The sequence below is a fragment of the Phaseolus vulgaris genome, chromosome 2, assembly GCF_051622355.1.
Source record: "Phaseolus vulgaris cultivar YP4 chromosome 2, ASM5162235v1, whole genome shotgun sequence".
NCBI lineage: Eukaryota > Viridiplantae > Streptophyta > Magnoliopsida > Fabales > Fabaceae > Phaseolus > Phaseolus vulgaris.
The window spans coordinates 11,855,416-11,868,338 of record NC_143499.1 but is presented as its reverse complement, the minus strand read 5'-3'; the positions used below and the strand labels follow the sequence as shown (position 1 = coordinate 11,868,338).

The 12,923-nt window shown below is 31.0% G+C and overlaps 1 protein-coding gene across 1 annotated transcript; it reads left to right on the top strand.

The window, feature by feature from the left end:
- Window positions 1-8,986: 8,986 nt before the first annotated feature.
- On the top strand, window positions 8,987-12,656 carry CYCD1;1 (CYCLIN D1;1). The gene is made up of 6 exons (XM_068612051.2): window positions 8,987-9,425; window positions 9,559-9,645; window positions 10,458-10,556; window positions 10,742-10,943; window positions 11,225-11,355; window positions 11,442-12,656. Exons 1-6 carry the CDS (start codon window positions 9,171-9,173, stop codon window positions 11,670-11,672), a joined length of 1,005 nt encoding a protein of 334 aa, XP_068468152.1. The 5' UTR covers window positions 8,987-9,170; the 3' UTR covers window positions 11,673-12,656.
- Window positions 12,657-12,923: the final 267 nt, after the last annotated feature.

Below are 12,923 nucleotides of genomic sequence, written 5' to 3'. Positions count from 1 at the left end.
ATGAAGAAGAAAGTGATAGTGTGGGCACGCTGTTTCTGCTTTTTTTTTTTTTAAAAAAGTGTCGTTACAACCTCACATAGAACATCAAGAAATGTAACCACATCATTCTCTAATCTATATTATTTGTGCTAAGGTTTTACCAAAAACATAATTAGCTCCCTTTACCTAAAATTCCTTCTTCCAAAGAAAAATTCAGCTTAAATAAGAGAATCACTCAAAATCTAGAAACATAGAACAAAGTATATAAACATGATCAAATGTTAGTATGAGGTTAACCAAGATGAGATGATCAATTTCTCAATTGTACCATGATTGATAAAATCATAAAAAATAAAGATAATAGAAAATATTTGGAGTAAAAATAATTCCTAACTTCACAGTTATGTAATTGTGTGATTAGATTCTAAAATATGAAGAAAGAAAAATAGATAGAAGTGAGATTGTGTGATTAGATTCTAAAATATGAAGAAAGAAAAATAGATAGAAGTGAGATAAGAGAGTAGAGAAAGAAAAAAAAAATGAGAAAAGAATGGGGGTGTGAAAGGTTAAACATATTTTATATATATAATTATTTTAATAATTACGGTGGAGTCTTTATTTAAAAATATATCATCTTTATAAATTAAATTTAATTGTTGATTTAGTAATGAGAATGGAGTGTTGTAAATGTTATTAAGTTATCCAAAATAAGTTCTTTGAACTTTATCTTTGGATACCAGAAAGTGTAAACTTAAATAATTTTTAAAAAAATAGCTTAAAAATAAATATATTTTATTTTACTAATATATATCTAAAACAATTTACATATTATCATTAAGTTAAGGTATTATTTGGATTTTAAAATGTGAAAACTTTGGGATAAGAAACTATATGGGACAAAAGGTATTTTTTTTTGTACCAAACTCTTATTCTAATTAAAAAATAACATGATATTTACAGAATTGTATTTATTTTTTTCAAATAAAAGATATTGTGAGCATTGCTTTCAGTTTCACGATCCCAAGATGGCTTGGATGCATTGAGACTTGGTACGATTGGGAAAGATTCACGCATGTGACTCCACATAGATAATTGTGCTACAAACCCCCAAAACGATTTTGTCCACCATTTTCTTATCAAATGCCTCTTCCACATTTTTAAGAAGCACCGTCAAACCTTTTTAAATATAAGTTATTATGATTTTTTTAAAAATAAATTGTTAATAAAGTAATATTTAAGTAAATATAAATTGCAGATAGCAGCATAATAATTTTTTTTCAAAAACAACTATGGTCCAATATCAACCAAATTTCATAATCTACATGTATTAATCTGTAATCTAAATAATTTATATCTTATTAACCGAATAAATCAAAAAAATAAATAAGGTTATTAAAATATTAAATTTAGGTTAAACTTGATAAGTCAGATTGGGTTTTAATTTAATCCAACTTGGTTGTTACTCAGGCCTACATGTAATATACAATCTTGTTCAATATCAAAGAAAATTTTGTTTAAATTATCCACCAATACTTATTTATGTATTTGTTTTCTATCTAGGAGTGAAATGTAGATATTTAAATCTAATATTTTTATTCCAAATTTTACTTCCTTTGTCTCAAATAGTTAATATGTGTGTGAGAGATATATAGAAAGAAGGTGTTAATTATAGTTTTTTTATTAAATGGTCTCATGATGTATGTGGATGTTGATATTTCCATGTTTACTCTAAATTTTTTATTTTATTTTAAATAAAAATATAATTTTTAAAATAAAAATTATAATAAAAAATATCTTTTCTCACGGTCACAATGTGAATACTTCAGCTTTAGAAAACGTTTGGTGAAAGGAAATTTTTTTAATTTTTTTTGTGAATTTAAGTTAGAATAATATATTTCTCATAGTTTCCCCTATTTTTAAAAATTCCTAAGATTGTATGTTTCTTATAAGAATATTATGGAGGAAGGTAACAATCTAACTCTCCATGGTTAAAAACAATTTACTGAAAAAGATGCTATTTTTATTAAATTATTTGATTTTTAGTAATTTTCTTCTCAATTAAAAAAATTAATTAGTTTTTAAAAATTATGATTTCCGTTATGACTCCGCATATTAACATTTAAAAAAATGATTGATTACTCTATACTCAATATTTGGAGGCAAACTTTGTAACAAAAATGTTTTTGTATGCAAAGAATAATGTAAAGTATATGCTTAGCCATACCAGCAAGAAATAAGAGAAAAACTATTGAAGTAAAAAATGTAAGAAAATTCATATAACGAATTTCTAAGTTTAAGTATTCATGATATAATATTAAAAAAGTGAAAAAATAATGAATTTCTCACTCGTAAGGCATAAACTAAATGGTTAAAATAGAAAAATATGAGTAAATCGTAATCACAAAGAACTTATTTCTACTAAATGATTAAAATGGAGAAATATATTAAAAAGTTGATGATATAGGTAAAAATGTTAATATTATCAATAAATTAAATATTAGTTAAACATTCAAGCTAACTCTTTCATGCATTTTTATATTCAGGTTTATTTAACTGAAACAATTAAAGGAATGTACAGACTAAATCGAGAGGTTGAAAGAAATAATAAAATAGTTAATACGGTATCAAGTCTAAAATATTAAAAATATATTTAGTAAGTATAAGGTGTGAAAAGTAAAAGCTCAAATAAATTAATAAATCTTAATAATTCTAATTTTATCATCGGAGTATCTTGTAGGTACATCCATCCAATCGGTAGTGAGTCCAAATTCAGTAGCCGAGAGTAAGCATATGTCCAGCAGTTGAGAGTGAACCCAAGCCCATATAACCGAAAGATAATCCAAGTCAACCAATCCAATAATTAGAAGCCTAAGTTATTAGCTAAAGACCGAAAGGCCGTGAAGAGGAAAAAAAGAAAATTTATTTACTTCAAAGTCCTGTAAGAACAATACATACTTCAATATTAAAAAATTATTCTTTAAAAAAAAATACATATGGATAAAAATGGTGTTTAATTGATGGAGGTTATGGTTAGATTTAAAATAAAAAAATCATTTTAAGATTTTGATTGGTGTAAACAATAACTAATTTTAAACTGAATTATGAAAGACATACATATGTAAGCATTTATATTATTCGTTAGGATTTTCTTATTTAAGAGACATCTACTTGTTTAATTGCATGTTGCATATAATAACTATTACAAGTTATCAAATCAAATATTTGTTGTGTGAATTGTTGTACTTGCAATGTTGCATGATTTGTTGTAGTTGCAATTGCATTTATTTTAAAAAATGATGGAAATAAATCTATCTGTTTTGTTCTTTATGTAAATGTCTTAAAAAAGATAAGAAAATGTTTTTCGCACCAAAACCTTAAAGTTCCAATTTTATTAAATTCAAAACATACCAACAAGCATGCTCTATAGAAAAAATGCCTAATGTTGTATTTTATTAAAATCAACATTTTGATGTGTAGTAAAGTGCTAATACATGAAACACCTTTCATCCAAAAACTTCTCATCATCTTTTGGATACATTGTCTCCTTTTTCTTTTTGATCTCCTTCGTCAAACCTTCTCAACATCTTTTGGTTATTCTCTCTCTTGATCTCCATCTCTAACCTTCTCCCCTACGGACATATTTTTCATTTTAAATTCACTATCAATTTCTAATGTTAGCTTACTAATCTTTATCTCATCTTAAGATGTTATAAACATGTAGTGTAGTTACAACAATAGATAGATGAACTCAACATTCTCTACCCTATTATGATATACACATGGATCGTAATAAAAGTTTTATAGTACTCTTGAGAGACAATGAACAAGCTATATTGTTTAGACTCATACAAAATCAAGCAATATCTTGATAGACATGTCTTGACTACCACAGAGAATATCTCATTATAATCCAGTCTTTCTTTTAACTATAGCTCTTGGCTACTAATTGAATCTTGAACATCATAGAATCTAATGTCGAGGCTTCATCACACATTCAACCTCAAACATTCGAGAAGTAATATTCTTGTTAAAGATTCACTTGCAACCAACAATATTCCTGCCTCTAAGTGATTTAACCTATTCCTAAGTCTCATCCATTTTTCGAGACTTCATCTCTTCATGCATGACAATTATCCACTTGTTGCACTCAACATAACCAATTCACTACAAGAAAATCATTAAATAGAAACTAGTTTTAGAGATAAAAAAAATAGTTACCATAAAGACTAATTTAAAATCTAAAATAGTTAGTAACTAAAACCTTGGTAGCTAATGTTAGATATCAATTTAGAAACTCGTTTATTATTTTTTATTAATAATAGAAACTACTTTAGATATAAATAGTTTTTTGTTTAAAAAATAGTATATAACTTAGTCAATATAACAACTAATTATTTTTTGTCTCTAAAATTTGTTGCTATTTAATGATTTTCTTGTAGTGATTACATCAACCTTTATTGGTGTACCCCCTTTCATATGTAGTTTGAAGAATCTATCTTTAACAACTTGTTATTGTAACTTTTTCATGAAGAAATTCTCCAATTTTAGTTACAATATTGCTAAGTACTTTCTACATGCAACCTCATAAAGAATCTCATCTGATAGAGAAAGAAGAATCATGAAATGAACATTTTCTTCTGGCATGTTTAGAATATTTTTATATGTATGTGATATATTCCTCGAGAGTGGTGTCTACGTGCCTTACTCCTTGAGCAACTTTGCCTTGATTCTCCATAGGTTGAAATTGTTCTTCCCATTAAACTTCTCGATCTTGGAATTGATACCCTTCTTCTTGTCAGAGTTTATCACCAAGAAATGCATTAAGAGATTGAGTTGACTCTAATACTAGTTGATTATGTACCTAGTGTAGAATTGAACCCTTATAATGAAAGAATTATGCAAATAATTTTGAATCACAACAAATGAAGACCAAGAAAAAATATGAATTACAAAGCTAGAAATGAATACAAGCTCCTTACACTAACATAATACAATTATCAACATTGTGTTACATGGAAAAAAATAAAACTAACCCTTATAAGGGGGAACTCATTGTTGAGGTAAAAGTTTAAAACCCTGCAATTTTGAATAAGTGCCTAAATCAACAAAGCATGAAGTCGCGTCTGATAAGAAGAAGATTAGATCATACTAGCACATAGTTTGTTAGACAATAGAAAATTGTTTATCAACAAATTCGTTAGGATTTTTTTGTTAAAGACGTCTTTTGAAATAATGCTTGGAAAAGGTGAATGTGGCTATGAAGAAGTTCTCAAAACCAATATCATCAAGTGGTCTAACAAATACTCAATCTACACTAACATCTAAACAAACACAGTATGTACATCAACTCACAAACAACCTAAACTCTTTTGAGCATCAACCACAACCCAATAAACCCCACAAATACCACCCACCAAACCAGTTAGAACTTTTGGGCCAAAAGGTATCTAACAAAAAGTACAAATCTCATGTAGATGCACCACTTACCAAAGGTCTACCACATCATCCATGCACTTGTATCGTTTGAAGGTGAAACCATTCAGATAGAAGAGAAAACTCTCCTCTCTAATCTTGAAGCTTAACAAGCTCAACGAAGAAAAGAAACAAATGAAGCATAGTTGTTGCTTCTAAGAGAAGTGTCAATGAGGCCAAGCTTGAACAAAGGATTACAAATGCCACTAACCAAACAAAACAAATACAACTTCAAGAAGTTGTAGTTTATAATAGGGAGGAGAAATACATTTCCATTGAGGAATTTTTCACTTGGGATATATGTGAGGGTCTTAATGAAAAATCAAGAGTAGATACACCAATTACCAAAAGGTCTACCATATCATCCATGTACTTGTATTGTTTGAGGGTGAAGCCATTCAGATAAAAGAAGAAACTTGTCTCTCTAATCTTGAAGCTTAGAAAACTCAACAAAGAAAAGAAACAAGTGAAGCATAATTGTTGCTTCTAAGAGAAGTGTCGATGAGGCAAAGCTTGAACAAAGGATGGCAAATGCCACTAATGAAACAACACAAATACAACTTCAAGAAGTGGTAGTTTCAAATGAGGAGGAGAAAGACATTTCCGCCGAGGAATTTGCCACTTGGGACATATGTGAGGCTCTTAAAGAAAAATCAAGAATAGAAGTGAAAGGTAGTTTTTTTTAGATCGAAGAAACACCTATTCCACAACTAGGATTATGAATGTGACTCATGCCCAATTATCACAATATATAAACAACAACTACTAGAAAATTATTAAATAGAAACCAATTTTAGAGATCATATAAAATTAGTTGTTATATTGACCAAATTAAATATTGTTTTAGAAACTAAAAATATTATTGGTATCTAAATTAGTTTCTATTATTGATAAATAGTTTATAAATTGGTATCTAATTAGCTAGCTATCAAGGTTTTAGCTACTAATTACTTAGATTTTAAAGTTGATAACCCATTTGAGAAATACCTAGCTCGGCCTGGGATGAATATGAGCCCAATGACATGTCATGAGGTCAACCCAGATAATTGGCGGTCTATATTGAAAAGATAATTAAAAGCAAAACCACACAGTGAATAACTGAAGTAGTTAAGCGTATATATATTTTTAATGTAAATGAAAGTTGTTAGGAATAATGTTGCATTGTACCCGAAAAATAAAGATACACATTAGCGAAATATTCTTGCCATTGAGATTATATTCTTGTTGTTGAAATTATATTCTTGTTGATAAACTTGTTGAAGGAATGTCTATAAAAGGGTTTAAAACCGTGAGTAAGATAAGTTTTTGGTTTAAAACCCTGAGTAAAGATAAGTTTTTTTGAGAATTCTACACTGATACAAATTTTATAGTTTGAATACTCTCACTGACTTGATTGTCGAAGTGTGATAATAGGTGGAGCCCCCTTCGTCACAAAGCGCCTTCATCTCAGTTCTATAACACCAAGCAAAGTCGCTTCAACTTGAAGTCCACTTCCAAGTCCACAGGCGAGAACAATAATAATTAATATAAACATAACAACAAATTAAATAAAAACAGAAATTCAAGTAATTTCTTAAAATATTAAACATATATTATGTGTTGAACCAAGTGGTGTTCAATGTTTTGAAGAATCCAAATCCTTTGAAGGATGTTGAAGCCTCTGCTTTGCTTGATGTTGTTGTGCTGGTTTAAGCTTTGTTCTGGGGTAGTTTATATGTTGTAATCCACCCTTTGATTAAATCTCAAACAATTAGCATCTCAATCCTTATCAAAGTAAAATGTTTTTCAAACTAAGTTGAAACAACCGATTGTTTTGTCGAAACAACCGATTGTTTATACTTAGGTGTTTTGAGAAAGATTGAAAACTGTTTTTGAATGGTTGAAACTGTTAAGTACCAAAACAACCGATTGATTCGAGGAAACAACCGATTGTTTGTTTTGGGACCATAACAGAAAAACTGTTTTCTTTGACTGAGCTTTAAATGCTTTAACTGTATACACTCCAGTCATTAAATGCTTTGACCAATCTTTTAAAGCAATTTAAGAGTTTGTTAAGATTTGATAACAAACTATATCTTTGTATAAATTCAGAAAAACAGATTTGAAAAAAAAAGAATCTTTTTTTAAAGTTTTTCTAAGAGTTTTTCAAAGAGCTGAGATTGCTAAGAGTTTTGTGATTAATCAAGGTGCTGGAATAGGATTCTACTTGTATTGATTTCAGATATGCATCTGTAACAAGAGTAATCTTTGTAATCTGTTGAACAATTTGTTTCTGTGTTTTGCTGAGATTGGTTGTGTGTTCTTGAGGTGTTCAAGATCAGCAATCTTAGTGTTGGCCAAGGAGAGTGTGTTTCTTGAGGTGTTCAAGGTCATTCTCTTGGTTGTTGTGTAAGTGATCAAGGTGTGGTTGCTTAGTGGATATCCTCAGGGTTTCTGAGAAGACTGGATGTAGCCCTGGTTTGGAGTGAACCAGTATAAACAATTGTGTACAATCTCTCTATCTCTAACTCTTTAAATTCAGTTTATTTGTTGTTTGCTAGTATAAACAACCGATTGTTTTTTCTGGTACTACAGCTTTTGCTTGCTGTTTTGGCTAACTGAATTGCTGAATCAATTGGTTTCTGAGATAAATTCATTCTAGTTTTGAAAAGTTTGCGAAAACCCTTTTAAACAATTCAACCCCCCCCCCCACTCTAGTTTAAAGTCATCTTTTCTAACATTATGAATTAGAAAATAAACCACATCTTATATAAATAAATATAATACTTTTTCATATAAAATACCTTACAGTAAAGGTAAATAAAAAATACTATAATAATAGAATAAATGAGGATAAATTCGGAAATAATACATGCTAAGGTGATTTTCCTTCTACATCTCTTGATTTTGGATGGAGATGATATTTACTGTTCACATGTATATCTATCTTCTGATTATCTTTCGCACAAAATCCTGAATCCAAATAGTTAATATCCCCTCATTTATTATTTACCTGTGTGAACATTACATTTAAAAAAAAAAAAAAACAGATGCTTAGTCTAACAGAACACATGCTAAATAACTTTTCTTTTGAGAATTTAGTTTTTAACCAATATAAAAAATAATGTTGGTGGGTAATGACACCAATTGGATAAGACTTTTCTTATTGCTCTATTATTATTTGAAACTTGTCTAACTTTTACTTTTGGTAAAATTTTATATTGAGATTTTAATGCTTAAAAAATTATTGAGAATTAAAATTTACAGATGATATAAATGAAATAGATTTATTTTAAAATAAAAAACAAAAATAAACTATTTTATCTAAATAGGATATTTAAGAAAGAAACGGCAATGCATTTCAAATTTCTTACAATTTGGAAATTTTAACCGAGTTCTTCTATACATAAAAATAATAATTAAAGAGAACTACACATGTTTGTCCATATGCTATTATTTAATTTAAAAAAGAATAATTTAAAAACATAACACAAAAAATCTCAAAAGTTTTATCTTATAAAAGAAACTGCAATTGAGAAAAAAAAAAAATTGACCCAGGCATCGCATATTTATACTTAAACAAACAAACATATGAAGAGCGTGCCTGTATCTTTCATCAACAGATACACTCTCTCCCTAAACTCTCCACCACAACTTCCACTTCCGGCGACTTCTCCGATCGTTTGCCGGCGACACCTCATCGGAAGCCATGGCCACGGAATGAGTATCCGCCGATCGCCATGTCGGTCTCCTGCTCCAACTGCCTCCCAGATTCCTTACTTCTCTGCGGCGAGGACTCCTCCGGAGTCTTGTCAGGAGAATCGCCGGGATGTTCATCCGACCTCGATTCCTCGCCGCCGTCGGAGGAGGATTCCATCGCCGGATTCATCGAAGACGAACGACACTTCGTTCCCGGATTCGAATACCTCAACAGGTTCCAATCTCGCTCTCTCGACGCCTCCGCCAGAGAAGAATCCGTTGCATGGATTCTCAAGGTAACTAACTCTCCGGCCTGACACGCTGTTGCGTTCTTATACCAAACCAATGCGCCGCACGCAACTGTCTTTGGAAAATGGCGGTTTGAGTTAAAGATCTATTTTTTTATCGGTTTTAATATGGTGTATGCAGGTCCAGGCTTGTTACGCTTTTCAACCGCTCACGGCTTATCTTTCCGTTAATTACATGGATCGATTCTTGAATTCTAGAACGTTGCCGGTGAGTTAGATACTTGAAGTTCATTTCAGAGAATTTAAAGATTAATAAAAATTGGAAATGAAGATTTATTGGAAGCTAAATGATGAATCTGTGAATTTGGGTGATAGTTATTAGTTTCACTCATGTGCATGAAAAGAAAATAATTCTACGCTAAGTATTGACTTTTCAAAGCGAGAGTGTCACGGGGCATTATCACAAGAAAAAACTTTTTTAAAAAGAGTAAAAAGGTTGGTTACTGTGTAAATAATTATAGACTTTCGTTCAATCACAAACTTTTATGAATAATGTGTAATAGTAAATCAACATTCTACTTTTAATTTAAATATGTATATTCGGACAGTGTTATACGAACTACATATATGGTACAGTACTTTTATTAATTTAGTTATGTTGTTGGTTTTTATGTGCCTATATATTACTATGTCCAACAATTTTAATTCATTTAGGATTATTGGATCATAGTAATTTTCTTGTGCAAATAAAAATAAATATTAACGACATAACTTTTATGCCTTTTAATATAGTTTTGTTATTGAGCAAAGTTCCATGATATCACGTAAATCTTACTTCCGGTGAATTTTGTAAATCTTATTAATAATTAATAACAAATATTTAAAAATATGTTGTTAATATTGTTTTTTTATTATAGCTTGCTAAAGCTTCTTGTAATCTAAAACTCTTTCTATCTACGTGCATTGAACTTGGTAGTATGTGAAAAAAGTTTGATTATTAGTGTACTCGCAATGATAAACTGATAATTATGATTAGCTTTTTTTTAATTTACTGTTTGATATTTATAAATATGTTTACAGCAAACCAATGGGTGGCCATTCCAACTTCTATCAGTTGCGTGCTTGTCTTTGGCGGCAAAGATGGAGGAACCTCTAGTTCCGTCACTGTTGGACCTTCAGGTATGTGTCACAACCATGATTCAGTGTGAGAAAACGATATCAAAGACGCATTCGTGAATAAAAAATGTGGATACATTGATTAAAATATTAACTCATGTACTTAACTCTGTGGTCGTCTCAATTATCGCGAGTTATGTACATCATAGTACATGACAAATACATCATTCCTAATTTAATGTATGCAGGCAGAAGGTGCCAAATACCTATTTGAGCCCAGAACAATTAGAAGAATGGAGCTGCTTGTTCTGAGCGTTTTGGATTGGAGGCTAAGATCGGTTACTCCATTTAGCTTCCTCGATTTCTTTGCGTGCAAGTTAGATTCAACTGGAACTTTTACCGGGTTCCTCATTTCACGTGCTACGCAAATTATCTTATCCAATATCCAAGGTATGCATTCATCTTGTAGACATGTGTAGAAGCAAAAATGTATTTTGGTATATTTGTGAAAAAACAACTGCTTTACAATTTCATTTTAATAATATAATAATATACATTATTTTACTTTTTAATTTTAAATAAGTTAAAATATTAATATAATAAGTTGTTAAATAATTATTTTATTTTTTATGACACATATCAAGTATCAATGAGAAATTTAAGTTTCATTAAAAAGTATCGGAAAATGATTAAGGCATGCTTTCTGTAGTAACTTTATTCTGTTTTTCCAGAGGCTAGTTTTCTTGCCTATTGGCCATCATGCATTGCTGTAGCGGCCATTCTCCATGCAGCTAACGAAATTCCTAATTGGTCTCTCGTTAGACCCGAGGATGCCGAGTCGTGGTGCGAGGGGCTAATAAAGGTAAGCAAGTTCAAAGAGTTGGTTGAGAGTTTTTAAGTGAAAAATATGGATCAGGTTGCCAAAATACGTTTATCTGATTGTTGCAGGAGAAAATTATAGGATGCTACCAATTAATGCAAGAACTTGTGATTGACAATAACCGGAGGAAACCACCTAAAGTGTTACCGCAGCTGCGAGTGACATCTCAGCCCCTTCTAAGATCTAGTGTGTCGTCATTCTCAGCATCATCCTCTTCTCCTTCATCCTCATTGTCTTGTAAAAGGAGGAAATTAAATAACTGTTTATGGGTAGATGATGACAAAGGAAACTCCCAGTGAAGAGAAAAGAGCAGTAATAAAGGAGGAGAAAAAAAGAATGAAATAAGGTGGTGGTCCAAGTTGTCCAGAGGGTATTTTTGAGTTTAAAATTGACCAGAGTCACGGTGTACATTATAATAGTATAGACTATTTTATGAGAGTTGTGAAACTTTATTATTGTTATTATTGTTTTGTTGGTGGGTGTTGCATTCATCAATGGCTTTGCAGATTCCCTAGGAAAGGGGATTTTGCAACATAAATATATTGTTGTGGAAAAGTGTGTGTGTATGTGAGAGAGGGAAAATATAGAAAGATGCATTTAATGTTTTGGTCGATCAAAGTGTGGAAGAAAGAAGTGGGGAGTTTGGAATTCAAAGATGCGCTGGTTATTGGTGAAAGAGGTGGGACAATGGTTCAGAGCTGGTATGAAAAAAGCAGAGTCGCAGAGCAGAGAAATAAATTGGGTCGGCAAATCTTAGGGTATTGAAACTTTGAAGTTATGGCTGTTTCTTATAATGGGATCTCTAAGTCAAGCTTCTCATCTTGACCAGCATCTTCGCTTCTTCAGTTTACACGTTACTTTTGAAACTGTCACTAGAGTACAAAAACCTAATAGCAATAAGTTGAAGCTTGCCACATTTTGTGGACTTTTTTCTTCTGATACGCGTGAGACTCCTCTGGTGCGTGTCTCGCACGTGTGTATGTGTGATTTTATTTTTTTTATGTTTTAGTTATGGCGGGAATTGTTTTTTATTTCCTTTTCTTTTCGGCTTGAGCTTTGGCCTAACTATACAGGATCCATTGCCTGGTGTCAACGCGTGATGGAAACACGTGTCTACAGTTTTACCTTCGTCTTGGATTTTTTCATTTGTTTTCCAGAGAGGAGAACCCTCTTCTTTTCTAGTGCCTAAATGGCTTTGCAAGAAATGGGAGTAAAGGTCTCTGGGGCCTTCTCCTGCGTGCTTTGTATTGAATTCATTAATATTAACATGTTCTTTTCACTCATTCTTCCATTCTAATGACCTTGAATCATGCATTGTTCAGCTGACTTTTATCTAATGACCTTGATCCATCCAAGAACGTGACAAATGATTCGCAATTAGATACCATGTAGATTTGCCATTTGTTCTTATTACTGCATGAAAAGAAAGTTTAAGGCCCTCTGTGGAATCTAGTGAGGCATAACTCTGAATACACGGCCCCCCTAGCAATAAAGAGGGTTTAATCAGTGACTATGACTACTCAATTAACCAGTGTCTGCTCGTGACCATT